General features: G+C 39.0%; 1 protein-coding gene across 1 annotated transcript in view; it reads left to right on the plus strand.

The window, feature by feature from the left end:
• TRPA1 (transient receptor potential cation channel subfamily A member 1) overlaps nt 1-16,524 on the plus strand; it is a 57,064-nt gene that overhangs the window by 25,280 nt on the left and 15,260 nt on the right. The window contains exons 8-15 of the mRNA XM_055431955.2: nt 1,792-1,840; nt 4,589-4,688; nt 5,324-5,424; nt 6,690-6,859; nt 6,945-7,109; nt 10,042-10,156; nt 11,812-11,978; nt 15,369-15,462. Of these exons, the coding sequence (XP_055287930.1) occupies nt 1,792-1,840; nt 4,589-4,688; nt 5,324-5,424; nt 6,690-6,859; nt 6,945-7,109; nt 10,042-10,156; nt 11,812-11,978; nt 15,369-15,462 (961 nt within the window). The remainder of the gene's footprint in view (nt 1-1,791; nt 1,841-4,588; nt 4,689-5,323; nt 5,425-6,689; nt 6,860-6,944; nt 7,110-10,041; nt 10,157-11,811; nt 11,979-15,368; nt 15,463-16,524) is intronic.

Below are 16,524 nucleotides of genomic sequence, written 5' to 3' on the forward strand. Positions count from 1 at the left end.
TGGAGGCATGAGTGTACACATTAGCAAAACCACTAGCCATAATAGGCTATGCATGAACAGAAGGAACTCCAAGGAACTTCCATGCAGGAAGAGTTTGTAAACTAAAATTTCATAGCATAAAGGAAAATTTATAAGATTACGACAATGAAATCAACAAAAGGCTAATTTACTTCCAAAGGAACAGAAGTAACAGGGCAATTTACAAATAATTTCATAATAAAGGCATTTAAAACTTTCAGAAATTTAAAAGAAGGAATGGTCAGTTATGTAAAGTAAATGGATTAAAAGAAGGCATTATGGAAAACAAATTGGCATTTATGAATCAAAGATTGGTGATGGGAAAAAGATGCAGTTGGAAACCCTAGATAGAAAAAAAAAAAAAACAAATAGTGAAATAAAACAAAAACTCAGTAGACAGATTAACCTTTAGACCAGATATTTTTCAAACTACTACATGTTAGAATCCTGTGAGGAATTTATAAAATCCCAACATTAATTCATACTCACATTACATCAGAATTGCTGATGACTCTCAAGAATTTTTAAAAACTCTTTGTGATGCCAATGTTTAGCCAATTCAGAAACCTAGTGATCTGAGTGTAGTTAAAGTGTGTACATTTACACTGGAGCTTTAATATACAAATATGTACAAGAAGGAGTTATTTTAGGATAACAGACCCATCTACCTGACCAAAAAATATACTTAGCTGGGTGACTAGCTGGACACTTTCAACTTGAGTTGGCTGAAGATTTCTTGGACTAGTTCAGTCCAATTCTGATGAACCTAATGCTGATCTATGATCCTGGAATGTCCTTTTAATAGCCAGTGACATTGGAGCTTATTTTGAGCTTCAAAGGAAAGTTAGTTCCTTGGTCTACAGTTTCTTTTGCTGCTGTAGTGCAAAGATCTCAGTGGCGTGCAGGCCACACTTGGAGTACCAGAGCTCTAGACTTAGAAGATACAGAACAAATTGAATGGGGCCTTAAATTAATGTTATTTGACAGTTAAAATTACTCAATACATCTGATAACATTTTGAATGCAATCTCTTGTGAATTTTGAATGAAAATTGGCAAACTGATACTGACTTATACACCGAACATTAAGAATAGAGGAGATAATCTTGAATAAGAACAAAGAAATAAGATTTGCATTAGGAAACAGACTTTTAAATCATTGGTATTAACATTTGTTATGGTGATGCTTTAATATAGATTACAAATCTGTATTTGCTGTATTAATTAACATTATCCTTATGGCTGCTTGTGAGATGATACCAAGTGACTTCAATTATATCTATCGTTTTTTTTTTTTTTTGGCTTCCTAAAACTTTAGGAAAGCTAACACTGCCTTGTTAACTTTTGCCAACAAAGGGGTATTGTGAACCCTGCAAGTAAATTTTAGCTGTACCTTGTATGCAATTGTTGCTATTTCTCATGGTCACAGGGGTAATAGCCAGTTTTTTGGCCTTTTATTTTAAACTCTTAGGACAGATTTTACTGTTCACTTCAGAACATGTTCATGATGGGTTTTTACAAGGAGAAAATAGGTTTGCAGAAGGATGAGGAAGAAAATTTTGTGATGTATTTGGTCTTTCTCTATTACTCCTACTTGAAAAGTTACCCTAATCAGAATCCAATTGTAGATTTTGAAAGGTTATTAACTCCCTAGCCTTTTGTCATGTTATTCAATGATCCTTTAAATTCACTTTCTGAATATATTGAATAGTAGCTTTATTTTGTATATTTATATCAATAGTTCCTTAATATGCTTATAATTCTCTTTTTGCAGAGCCTCATTATTTGATCACCATGAACTAGCTGACTACTTAATTTCAGTGGTAACTATTCCTTTGACCAATTTATTTTTTATTACTATTTACGGTTGAAAAATCATATAATTACATACCATGAATCTTCAAAATTCAACCAAATTTTTCAAATTGGGATATACTTGCTTCACAATATTATGTTAGTTTCTGCTGTACAATTAAGTGAATCTGCTACAAGAATACACACATCCCCCTCCTCCTGGATCTCCCTCCCATCCATCTAGGTCACCACAGAGCACCAAGCTGAGGTTCCTGTGCTATACAGCAGCTTCCCCCTAGCCGTTTTGCACATGGTAGTATAAATGTCTATCCCATTCTCCCAGTTCATCCACCCTTTCCTACCCCTGTGTCCACAGATCTATTCTCTACATCTTCATTCCTGTCTGCAAATAGGTTCATCTGTACCATTGCTCTATATTCCACACATATGCATTAATATTCAATAGTTGTTTTCACTTTGATTTCTTGCCTATCAGCAAAAAAAGTTTACAAAAAGATGATTGATACATTTGCAAAACATTTTGAAAATTTTTTCTATGTCTTTAATTTTGTATCTCTGAGGTGGGGGATATACACTAAACTTACTGTGATAATCACTACATGATATCTGTAAGTCCAATTATTATGCCGCACACCTTAAACTTACACAGTGCTGTATGTCAGTTATGAAAGTGAAGGTGTTAATTGCTCAGCTGTGTCCGACTCTCTGTGACCCTGTGAGCCCACCAGTCTCCTCTGTCCATGGAATTTTCCAGACAAGAATACTGGAGTGGGTTGCCATTCTCTTTTCCAGGGGATCTTCCCAACCCAGGGATCAAACCTGGGCCTCCTGCATTGCAGGCAAATTCTTTACTGTCTGAGCCACCTTGGAAGAACTGATGCTAAAGCTGAAGTTCCAATACTTTGGCCACCTGATGTAAAGAGGCTGGGAAAGATTGAAGGCAAAAGGAGAAGGGGGTGGTGGAGGATGAAATAGTTGGATAGCATCATTGACTCAATGGACATGACTTTGAGCAAACTCCAGGAGATATTGGAGAACAGAGTAGCCTGGCATGCTGTAGTCCGTACGGTCACCAAGAGTTGGACATGACTTAGCGACTGAACAACAACATGTCAATTATATCTCAATAAAACTAGAAGAAAAAAAAGATACTTGATACATTCACAAATAGGGTGTATTGTATATGAATACATAATGCCCAAACCTCATTGTCAGGAAGCTAGAGGTACCAGAGTGTACTTTTGATTCCCATATCAATGCATTTTTTGTGGGGAGTTGATAGGTTCATGGCAAGGAATGCTCTCCTGTGACTCAGTCCTGGGAAAGTGTCAGGCTTGTTGACTCTGTCAATCCCCCTTCAGTAAAAGTGGAGGTGGAGGCGGGACAGAAAGCATGTGCACCCTTCACCTTCCATTATAATCTTCTACCCCCTCTGCCTCCGTGCCAGCTTTCAAACAATGAAAACGTGAAGAACTAAAAATACTGTCCAAGATTTGTTACAAGTGAAAGCATAAGACCTTTTTCACTCTAAGAAATGCAATCAGTCAGTTTATGGGTTCAATTTTAGTAGGCCTTTTCTACAGATGAGTCTATGATGTATTTATAAGCCCCATCATATCAGTAATGAATGTAAGCTGGCCTGGAGTATTTAACATGTGCTTGTTGTCAATAGCAACTATTGAAATTGTGGTATTTACATAGAAGAATCCCTGGAAGACTCATTATAGCCCAGAGTTTTGTTATGCACAGTTTCCTCCAAATACAGCCCTCTCTTCACCTGTAATAGGATGGCAGGACCTCACTGATCACTATCAGGCTGTCATGGAGACCTGCTGCCCTAGTCAGCTGTATTCAGTGGGTCCCAAAAGAACAGGATCCTATTCCCAATCGGAGTTTAAGCTATTTTTATTACCCTGTGCAAAAGATAGAATTCTTTCCATGAACTTTTTAAAAGTTTTTGTTTCTTGTCATATCAAATATTATAACCATAATATGTAATGGTAAATACCAACTTATTCCCTTAAAATATATACATATGAGATGTGATTTCTTAAATGCAAATTTTTTTTAACATTTGACTAAAATTTTACTTTAGGATTTGAATGATTTCAATTCAGTTATTTCAGTTCATCTGTTTCAGAGGAAGTAGAGTTTTTAAAAAGAGAACTTTTTTTTCACCAGTTATAATTAACACATACTATTACGTGAATTTCAGGTGTAGAGCATGATTCAATATTTGTATACAATGAAAAGTGACCACCACAGCAAGTCCAGCTACCATCTGTCACCATGAAAGTTACAAAAAATGTTTTTCCTTATGATGAGAGCTCCCAGGATCCACTCTTGGCTATAGAAGTGAATGATTTCTTGTGAATGCTTTTAAAATCACAAATGCAATAAACTTAGATTTTTTTAAACCACAGATAATTTAACAATCTTTTCTTACAGTGGGAACTAAACTAGTGATATAGGTCAGCATTTTATGATTTTGGCAGGAAGATAGATCTACTGCCAGTTGTCAGTCAAAAGATTAACATGTGAGAAGGACTTCAGTTGTTGAAGTTATAGAATAATGCCTTGATTTCTCTATGATTCATACAACGTGAATTACAGGGAAATGTCAAGCAGTCATGTGCATGAGTGCTAGCTATATTTTGGACATTCTGATCCAATGAATGAACATTAAGTTACAGATTGTAGTGTGAGCTGTTTTGTCTGTTCATAGGCTTTTTGTTGAATGACCTGTTTTATTTTAGGGAGCAGATATTGATGTCACCGATTCTGAAGGACGGTCTCCACTTCTATTAGCAACTGCTTCTGCATCCTGGAATACTGTAAATTTGCTCCTCTCTAAAGGTACTAAGAGGGACTGAGCCATGCCTTTAGAACTACTACTTGGTTTGGTTAAACATTTGGTGTCCATTTATTGTGTGCCAGGCTGTCGGCCAGGTGCTATGAAAACAAATGGGATACTTCCCATATCTAGAATAATTTTCAGCCCAGTAGGGCATAATATTTTAAAGGATAACTTCAGAACAATAATTGATAACCTTTATAAGGGATAATTACATCCCAGATATTTTACTAAATACTTTATCTGCATTCTCTCAGTGAACCAATCCTACCTGATGTAGGTACCATAACTGTTCCCATTTTAGATACTAACCCAGTGTGATAATGAAGAAAAGAGATATCTTCACCTCTTCTCTCTTGATCTCTAATCTCTCTATAATTCTATGTTTTAAAAGATGAGACCTCATATATTAAATAATGTAATAAATCACACATTCTCTACCCCTTTGTACACACACAGGCACACTCTAAGATAAACACATTTTAAACTATGTTTAGTTTTCTTACCTAAATAAAGTTCTCTAACTTAAACACTGGCAAAGTTTTAAGTCAATCTTTTATTTTCGTACATTGAAAATCCACCATAGGCTATGCTTTAAATAAATGAGTAGGAGTTATATTTATATTGTGCTTTTTAGGTGCCCGTGTGGACATAAAAGATAATCTTGGACGTAATTTTTTGCATTTGACTGTTCAACAGCCTTATGGATTAAAAAATTTGCATCCTGAGTTTTTGCAGGTAATACATATGTGTGGATTTCCATAAAGTGAGTTGGGTTCAATAGAGAGTAAAGTGATTTCATTTATTATGATTTTTATTCCTTTGAAGGCTGAGTCTGGAATTTAAATTTTATTTTTAAAGAAAGATGTCATATTTGAATATTTACAATATAGTAGTGATGATTATGATGATGATAATAATAAATTACATTGGGATTGTTTTCTAAGTTATGGAGAGTTTCCATATATCCTTATCTATAATAGAATGCCTTTCCTTCACTCTTGGACCATTACGAATTGTGTATCAATTGAGAAGTCAAGTACATGACTGAATTAGCAGCACTTCTTAATCAGTGAAGAAAAACTACTCAACATGCTTGTTGACAAATTGAAAACATTATCTCTATATTTATATTCACCAACTAATACTTACTGAGTTACTATTAGGTACATTTGAAGTGCATCATACTTTTTTAATAAATAGATTTTAATATAGTCTGTGTCTTAAAGAGTCAAGTATGTTTGAATATCTAAAATATAAAATGTTTATGGATTGATTTAAGCTGCTCATTTGCCATTTGATTTTTATTTAAAAGATAAAGTGATGTTAATTTCATTTTGTTTTATTCATTTTCTTAAAGTGGTACTAATTTAACAATTTTGCTAATTTTGACTAACAGAGCACATTAACATTAAGCTGTTAAGTATTACTGGGCCAGGCATGGGGGGTGGAATGAAAGGAGAGATGAGAAGGTTGGTTTGAGGTCAAATACATTTGGAAAATGCTGGGTTTAAAATATTAAATACATTTCCTATTCTTAGGATTTCTCAGCGCCTTTAATATGGTAATATGCATTATAGGGAGACAGAGCGCACATCTTCGTCTGCATTTATTTTACTCTAGTATCCTTGTGTGTGTTTTTAGTTGTTCACTTGTATCCGACTGTTTGGGACCCCATGGACTGTAGCATGCCAGACTCCTCTGTCCATGGGATTTCCCAGGCAAGAATACTGGAGTGGGTTGTCATTTCCTTCTCCAAGGGATCTTCCTGACCCAGGGATCGAACTCGCATATCTTACATCTCCTGCATTGGCAGGCAGGTTCTTTACCCCTAGCATCACCTGGGAAGTCCCTAGTATTATAACCCTTAAGGTAATTTATACTTTCCACTCAAGGTGTATATATTGGTCCTTGTTAGAAAATACTATCCTACAAAATAGGTTGAAAAACACTCTGTTAGCATCATCACAGAGTTATATTTAGAATATCCTTCTTTCCCATAGATGCAACATATAAAAGAGCTGGTGATGGACGAGGACAATGATGGGTGCACCCCTCTGCACTATGCATGTCGACAGGGGGTCCCTGTCTCTGTAAACAACCTACTCAACTTTAATGTGTCCATTCATTCCAAAAGCAAAGATAAGAAATCACCCTTGCATTTTGCAGCCAGGTAAGGGTCACTTTAAGTGACATACGAGCACGTCCTCTTTCTGTTAAATGTTTGCTTTGAAAATATCAAACTTTTTTTCTTCAAGTTATGGGCGTATCAATACCTGTCAGAGGCTCCTGCAAGACATAAGTGACACGAGGCTTTTGAATGAAGGTGACCTGCATGGAATGACTCCTCTCCACCTGGCTGCAAAGAACGGGCATGATAAAGTTGTTCAGCTGCTTCTGAAAAAAGGCGCATTATTTCTCAGGTGAGGATATAAGATTGCAGTATTTACATCTTCTTTGTAACTGGCTAAACATTGTCAGGCTGTTTTTCTATTTTATTTTTGATTATGATATCTCAATTTCAATCTCACTAAGTACTTTTACCCATTTCACTTAATCCTCAAAACATAACATGATTTCTCAAATATTGAATGGGAAGTCAGTATTATTTCCAACTGAAAGCACTGAGGTTCATAGAGCTGAAGGCCTTGTTCAAAGTCCAGAATAAGTGGCTTTGTGTAGTTTCCAGAATCTTTGAGATATCCCTTCTCCTATATACCTTCATCATGCTATCAGCTGTTTTGGCAGATACAAAGCAGTGTGTTTTTATAGACACACATACACATGCTATACAAATCAAAGACTCTACATCTCATTCAATATGATGACTGATGGACATGAAGAACTTCCTTTAAGCTGCAACATGAGACATAAAAATTTCCTGAATTTCACTACAAAAGAAATCTAACACATGAAACAAAACCAAGTTAAAATGTGCTGTGCTTAGTTGCTCAGTCATGTCTGACTCCTTGTGACTCCATGGGCTGTAGCCCGCCAGGCTCCTCTGTTCATGGGGATTCTCCAGGCAAGAATACTGGAGTGGGTTGCCATGCCCTCCTCCAGGGGATCTTCCCAACCCAGGGATTGAACCCAGGTCTCTTGCATTGCAGGTGGACTCTTTACTGTCTTAGCCACCAGGGAAGCCCAAGTTAAAATAATTAAGTACAATAAAAAGTGGCATCATTAAATGACATCTTTGTAAAAATAAAAGGAAAACCCAGAAGCGTTTCATAGATGTATGATGGGCTAATTTCTAATTGCACCAGTGTGGTAGCAGAGAGTTTATTAGGCTAATGTTAAAAAACACATCTCTTTATTGGAGTACCAACCCCAGCATAACTATGATGAAGCCGTGAAATGAATGTTCTGCTTAGTTCTTTCCTGCTTGCAAATGAACACCAGGCAACAGACTTACAAAAGGGACCCCAGGTGAACCCAGAAGACAAGAGCTCTTGCTTAACTCTGTCATAACTGTAATAGTGAGGTGTCTCTTGCACCTAATACGGTTACTCACTGGCCCTGAAATTAAATTGTGTCAGTATCTCACACATTTTTTTCTATGTCTAATTTGGAAAAAAGGCAAGTGTTCACTGTATTCATATCTTGAATTTATGAGAGAAAAGACAGACATTTCCCTAAAGGATCAAGTAAGAATTTTTGAGAGCATGAGAAGAACAATCTCTTTAGACCTGAACTCTTAGAAAAAAATAAGTGGCACTAAGCTAAGCATCTTCTATCCATGTTTTGTACAATTATTATTATTATAATGATCATCATCATTATTATTAGCCATGAATCGTAGCCACAAGGACTAATAACACCATAATAGAAAAATTTTTGATACAATATTCAATGAAAGAATAAAGCAATATTGAAAATAGTGTGTATAAATACATTACAGCCTTGAAGAAAATATGTATGACACAGACCTGCTAACTCTATAGTTTCACTCACCCAGAATATTTGATAATGTGTTTATAGACTTTTCTTTTATAATTTTATTGATTTTATAATTGACACTGTGCCACCTCATGCGACGAGTTGACTCACTGGAAAAGACTCTGATGCTGGGAAAGGTTGGGGGCGGGAGGAGAAGGGGACGACGGAGAATGAGATGGCTGGATGGCATCACGGACTCTGTGGACATGAATTTGAGTGAACTCCGGGAGTTGGTGATGGACAGGGAGGCCTGGCGTGCTGTGATTCATGGGGTCGCGGAGAGTCGGACACGACTGAGCGACTGAACTGAACTGAACTGAACTGAAGCTTAAGGGGTGGAGAAGGCAATGGCACCCCACTCCAGTACTCTTGCCTGGGAAATCCCATGGACGGAGGAGCCTGGTAGGCTACAGTCCGTGGGGTTGCCAAGAGTCAGACACGACTGAGCAACTTCACTTTCACTTTTCACTTTCATGCATTGAAAAGGAAATGGCAACCCGCTCCAATGTGCTTGCCTGGAGAATCCCAGGGACAGAGGAGCCTGGTGGGCTGCCATCTGTGGGGTCGCACAGAATCGGACACTACTAAAGTTACTTAGCAGCAGCAAGCTTAAGGGGTACAACACATGTATCATGAAAGGGTTACCACAGTAAGTTCAGCGAACACCCTTAATCTCATACAGATACCAAAAACAGAAAAAGAAAAAAATTTTTCTTTGTGATCAGAACTCTTAGGGTTTACTCTTAACAATGTTCATTTATAACATACAGCAATTTTATTTATTCATGTCATACACCACATCTCTAGTATTTATCTTATAACTGACAGTTTTCAACTTTTGCCCATGGATTGTAGCCCACCAGGCTCCACTGTCCATGGAAATCTCCAGGCAAGAATACTGGAGGGTGTAGCCATTACCTTCTCCAAAGGATCTTTCCGACCCAGGGGTCAAACCTGGGTCTCCTGAATTGCAGGCAGATTCTTCATCGTCTGAGCCACCAGGGAGGCCCTCATCCAATTAAGCCTGAAATTAACTCATGTTTAATTAACCAGGTAATACATATTTTGGCTTCCCAGGTGGCTCAGATGCTAAAGAATCCAATGCAGGAGATGTGGGTTTGATCCTTGAGTCGGGAAGATCCCCTGGAGAAGGAAATGGCAATTCACTCCAGTATTCTTGCCTGAAAAATCCCGTGGACAGAAGAGCCTAGTGGGCTATAATCCTTGGGGTTGCAAAGAGTCTGACACAACTTAGCAATGCAGCAACAACAACAATACATAATTACTTGCTAGAACTCAAATATCTCAGATATGGTTTGTTTTCTCTGATCATCAGACCCACTTTCAATTGGGAGGCGTCCTTCCCCTTTTCATCTGTAAGGTAAAAGCACATGTTTTCTCTTACTTCTTTAACAGTGACCACAATGGCTGGACTGCTTTGCATCACGCTTCCTTGGGTGGGTATACTCAGACCATGAAGGTCATTCTTGACACTAACATGAAATGCACAGATCGGCTAGATGAAGAAGGGGTATGTACTGTGTTCCTCATACCTACCCCAAATCTTGGTATAGAGGAACCTTCCAACATTACCAGAAACCTTCTTAGCTACCCTCTTCCCTTCTTACCCTATATTGGGTTCTTCTTTTTTTTTAAACTTTTTATATTGGAGTACAGTTGATGAACAATATTGTGATAGCTTCAGATGGAGAGCAAAGGGATTCAGCCATACATATCCATGTATTCATTCTCTCCCAAACTCCCCTGCCATCCAGGCTGTCACATAACACTGAGCAGAGTTCCCTGTGCTATACCGTAGGTCCTTGTTAGTTATCCGTTTTAAAGATAGCAGTGTATACATGTCCATCCCAGACTCCCTAACTATCCCTTATTATGCAGACCGTTAGTGAGGAAAGAGTCAGAGGGGAACAGAATAAGGAGACAGCCCCAAGGGGTGGGTATATGTTGAGGAGAGCTGGTGAGTCTCTCAGAGGCCTGTTAGAGGCCCACGTGAATTGATGATAAAATTTTCACCATTCCCTGGTGGACCAAGGGAAATGAAGAGGTCAGGGTAAGTTTTCCCTAAAACTAAGCGTATTCGATTTGAAAGAATGTCCTTCAGTCCACTATAATGTCCTTCATTCTCTTTTGGAGAATGAGTATTGAAATGTACGTTCTTTCACGAAATGACAGAGCCTAGAGGACTACCCGGAGAAGGCAATGGCAAGCCACTCCAGTACTATTGCCTAGAAAATCCCATAGATGGAGGAGCCTGGTTGGCTGTAGTCTGTGGGGTCGCTAAGGGTCGGACACGACTGAGCGACTTCACTTTCACTTTTCACTTTCGCACATTGGAGAAGGAAATGGCAACCCACTCCAGTGTTCTTGCCTGGAGAATCCCAGGGACAGGGGAGCCTGGTGGGCTTCCGTCTATGGGGTCACACAGAGTTGGACACGACTGAAGTGACTTAGCAGCAGCAGCAGCAGCAGCAGCAGCAGAGGACTACCATTGCTTTTTAAAATGTCTTTTTGTGGCAAAACTAGAGACTGGCAACCTTTTATCAACCTGTGATTTTTTTAAATTTATTTTATATTTGGCTGTGCTAGATCTTTGAAAGAGCATGGATTTTTTCCTTCCAGCTGCGGCAAGCGGGGATTACTCCGCAGTTGTGGTACACAGGTTTCTTCTTATTGTGGTGGCTACTCTTGTGGAGCACAGGCTCTAGGGTGCGTGGTTTCCATAGTGGTGACTCCCAGGCTCTAGAGCACAGTTCAGTTCAGTTCAGTTCAGTTGCTCAGTTGTGTCCGACTCTTAGCGACCCCATGAACCACAGCATGCCAGGCCTCCCTGTCCATCACCAACTCCTGGAGTTCACTCAAACTCATGTCCATCGAGTCGGTGATGCCATCCAGCCACCTCATGCTCAGTAGTTATTTTGCAGGAGCTTAGTTGCTCCACGGCACGTGGGATTTTCCCCTATCAGGCATCAAACCCAAGTCTCCTGCATTGGCAGGTATATTTTTTACCGCTGAGCCACTGGGGGAGCCCCAAATTTTAACTCTTTGTCATTAAATAGTGTTGTTAATAATATCTTAAGCAATTCAGCAGTGAAACAAAGCTGTAAAATAGCCAAAGGATGAGTAGCCTTTGTCACTGGATTGTCGATGTTCTGTTTTCTCTGAAAGAACACTGCACTTCACTTTGCGGCGAGGGAGGGCCACGCCAAAGCCGTCTCCCTGCTCCTGAGCTACGATGCCGATGTGGTCCTGAACAAGCAGCAGGCCTCCTTCCTGCACGTTGCAATTCACAATAAGAGAAAGGAGGTGGTCCTCACGACCATCAGGAACAAAAGGTATGCTGCCGTCCTGCCCACAATTGTCTAGTGTCCTCTGGCATTGGGGATAATCTGAGAGGAAGCAGGAAGAGAAAAAGAATAAAAGTTTCAGCTGTCAATGAACATTTTTATTTATTTTTCCTTTTTTAATTGAGGTTTAGTCGATGTGCAATATATTATGTCGGAGAAGGCAATGGCAAGCCACTCCAGTAGTCTTGCCTAGAAAATCGCATGGACAGAGGAGCCTGGTGGGCTGCAGTCTATGGGGTCGCTACTAGTCGGACATGACTGAGCGACTTCACTTTCACTTTTTACTTTCACACATTGGAGAAGGAAATGGCAACCCACTCCAGTGTTTTTGCCTGGAGAGTCCCAGGGATGGTGGAGCCTGGTCGGCTGCCGTCTATGGGGTCGCACAGAGTCGGACACGACTGAAGTGACTTAGCAGAATATATTATGTAAGTTCCAGGTGTATAACACAGTGATTCACAATTTTTAAAGGTTACATTCCATTTATAGTTTTCTAAAATACTGCCTATATTCTATGTTGTACATTATATCATTATAGCTTATTTGTTTGATACAGAGTAGTTTGTACCTCCAATCCCCTACTCTTAGTTTGCCCTTCCCCTCTTCCTTCCCCCTCCTGGTAACCACTGGTTTATCCTCCATATCCATGAGTCTCTCTTTTTTAAAATATTCACTAATTTGTTTTATTTTTAGTCCACATATAAGCGATACCATAAAGCATTTGTCTTTCTGTCTGACTTATTTCTTTTACCATAATACCCTCCCAAGTCCATACATGTTGTTGCAAATGGCAAATTTTCATTCTTACATCTGAGTAATATTCCACTGCATCTATCTATCTATATATGTATATATATATATATATACACACACACATATATATGCCACATCTTCTTTATCCATTCATCTGCTGATGGACACTGGTTGCTTCCATATCTTGGCAATTGTAAATAATGCTGCTTTGAACACTGTGGTACATGTATCTTTTTGTGTTCGTGTTTTTATTTTTCCTTAGGATTATGTATCTGTATACCTATATACCCAGGAGTGGACTTACTTCATCATATGGTAGTTCTAGTTTTAGCTTTCTGAGGAACCCCCATAGTGACTGTACCAATTAACATTCCCATGGGCTTCCCTGGTGGCTCAGAGGTTAAAGTGTCTGCCTGCAATGCAGGAGACCTGGGTTGGGAAGATCCCCTGGAGAAGGAAGTGGCAACCCACTCCAGTATTCTTGCCTGGAGAATCCCATGGACAGAGGAGCCTGGTAGGCTACAGTCCATGGGGCCTCGAAGAGTCAGACCCGACTGAGCAACTTCACTTTCACTTTCACCAACAGTGTGTGAGTGTTCCCTCTTCTCCACATCCTTGCCACCATTTGTTATATGCGTTCTTGTTGACAATAGCCTTTCTGACAGGTGTGAGGTGATATCTCATTGTGGTTTGAGTTTGCATTTCTCTGATGATTAGCAGCATCTTTCCATGTGCCCGTAGGCTATCTGTTCGTCTTCTTCGGGAAAATGTCTGTAGAAGTCTCCTGTCCATTTTTTAAAATCAGGTTGTTTGTTTTTTGATGTTGAATTGTATGAGCTGCATCATATCATTTGAAAATATTTTCTTTCATTCAGTAGGTTGTCTTTTTGTCGATGATATCCTTTGCTGTGCAAACACTTTTAAGTTTCATTAGGTCCCATTTGTTTATTTTTGCTTTTATTTCCCTTGCTTTAGAGACAGATGCAAAAAAGTCAACATTTAAAAATGTCAGTTGTTTCCCTAAACTTTTTAATGAACTCTTTGAGTGATCACAGACACCCAAAGAGTCGCTTTACCTCTCCGGTCTTCAGTTTCCATTTCTAAGTGATGGGAGCATAGGCCCACTTCACAGCACTCTTGTGAGGCTCCCAGGGTCCAGGTGTCTGTAGTCTGTGGCCCCATGGTCGTTGTCAGGCTAACTCTGCCCTGACTCACCTGAACTTGCCTGAAGCTCTCCTGCCCAATGGAAACCCCCAAACTGGATGTTGGTGAAAATATTCTCCAAGGTAAATCCCTGTTGTTACCAGTACCAGGAAATGGAATTTCCTTTAGCCCATGATCTTGTGTGGCTGTGGGTTTTATTTTAAACCATACTCTAAGGAGTTTTAATGATGAAGTTGGAGGGTAGTTTGTCCCATGTCTCAAACATAATCTATTCTATATATTAGTCATCACAGATAGATTCTCACCAAGGCCCAGTGTCACCCAGTAGTGGACTCAGAGATGAGCAATCTCATATTCATAGCAGACCAAGCCTGTGTTTTGAAGCATGGACAGTCTCCAAGTCCCCCGGCCCATTCTTCCTTAGAAGCACTCATCGGTGCAACCTGGAGTTTTCTATTGATGGTACAGATATCCTAGACGGACTTTACTGATAGGGTTAACAGCAAATTTGTCTGGGTAGCTTTTAGAACTAGCCTCCTATTACAAAAATAGGATCTTGGAGATAAATGGGCTCTTTTTTACTTCCTGTTGTACATTTCTTTCGTTCTTGGTGTTATAAAAATCTCCTTATCCTGTCCAAGCAGATGGCAGTAAAGAAAGATGCAAATCAGTGATGTTCTCACAGAGCCCATGGTTATTAATGTACTTAATACATGTTGTTGTTGTTTAGTTGCGCAGTCATGTCCTGCTCTTTTGCAACCCCATGAACTGTAGCCCACCAGGCTCCTCTGTTCACGTGATTTCCCAGGCAACAATACTGGAATGGATTGCCATTCCCTTCTCCAGGGGATCTTCCCAACATAGGGATCGAACCCACTGTCTCCTGCTTGGCAGGCCTGGGAAGCCCTGATATATGTTACTTTGTAGTTTAATTCAATACATGATGTACACCTAAGTTAAAGGTAAAGTGTCATGTGCCTAGTACTATGATGCTGTTGTATGTTTGTGAATGTGGATATCGCCATACAGCATGACCAGCTTTGCAAGTAATACCCCTTCGTGACTTCAGGGGCAAATCAAGGTCAAAACCTACCTTCTTGAAAAGGCATTTAGATAAAGAGTCAGAACAGTGATTATAACAGCCATCCTTGAATTGGCCCACATTTCTAATTTCCATGATGAACAAGGACTCTATTGGATTGATTTCAGTTCACATATTGATTCCACTGGAACCAGTCAGTTGCTCCTAAAGATCATAATCTTGAATTTCAACTAATCAATCTGTTTCTCCTAAAAAAAGAAAAAAAAAAAAGAAAAAATGTAGGTTATGTAAAGGATTGCCAAATAAATAAATAAAATGAACTTACAAAAAAAAAAGACAGTAATTTTGAATTTCAACTGGTAGTTCTGTTGTTGCACACAACAGAAGGTTTAAGAATTGTGTTTATTATTTTTTTACAGATGGGAAGAGTGTTTCAAGGTTTTTAGTCATTGTTCTCCTACCAATAGATGTCCAGTCATAGAGCTGGTAGAATACCTCCCTGAATGCATGAAAGTAAGTTCTAAAAACAAAAATCCTTTGGCTATATGCTTTACATGTAATAAAATGTGAGGATTTATTGTTGTAATCACAACCTAAGCATGGTCATTTCCATCTTTAAAGTTAACTGTCTAGTTTTATATAGGCTACAAGGGAATCTAGCTAGCACATTTGAGAAGGACCTACTTGGATTAAAAAATCCTGTTAGTGGTTATGTGCAATGTAGGAAAATATGTTAAACATATTTTTTTATTCAAACAATCCAAGTCTAGAGCAGAGAGCACTAGTGGAGGTTGCCAGTTGAATAAAGCCTCTAGATGTGGGGGTTTGGGGGCATGCATGTTATTCTTTCAAATTTGCATTTATTAGTTGTGAACATGATTTCAAATTTTCTCACTCAGTAATTCCAGTTGCTGGGATCTGTCCTAATGAATAATCAGATGTATAGACAGATTTATGTGTAATGATTCTTCCTGCAGCATTATGAGTAATAATAAAAAGTTATAAATATTCACATATGGAAAACATAGAAATTATTCCAAAATGCTAATAAGAATTACAGTTGTGATTATGATTTGGTTTTTCTTTTCTTCTTCATGTTACTATATATTTTCTAGTTCATTTTCTATAATGACGTGGTATTATTTTAGTATTTTAGTATTATGAATATTTTTTTAACTAGGGGGAATTAAAAGTCTTTTAGTTTAGCCTCACATCACACATTTGAGTAACATACACAATCCTTCCGCCGTGATCTTCCCCTGTGATCCTCTGGTAGCCCAGCCTTCAGTTTGCCTGTGCTGGTTTTCACAAAGCTTTCAAACTGTAATAGCCAGCCTTGTGTCTGGTTCTTCCTTGTACAGCACAATTGACTGGACTTATATTTCTTTTTCATGATGTCTGTTATGACTCCTAGTACTGCTGCTGGGTCATCAACAGAGACTGCCTCAAAATTTTTAAGTTGCCTTGGTGCTTGAGACCAGCCAGGACAGGCATGCCCTCCCAGTGGGGTCTGAGTCCCCGTGTCTCCCCTTCAGGGTGCTGTCCAACCCTCTACCCTCATGTCCTGTAGGTGGG

This window comes from Moschus berezovskii, chromosome 16, assembly GCF_049115385.1.
Source record: "Moschus berezovskii isolate FMDL1 chromosome 16, NW_MosBer_1.0, whole genome shotgun sequence".
In the NCBI taxonomy this organism is placed as follows: Eukaryota; Metazoa; Chordata; class Mammalia; order Artiodactyla; family Moschidae; genus Moschus; species Moschus berezovskii.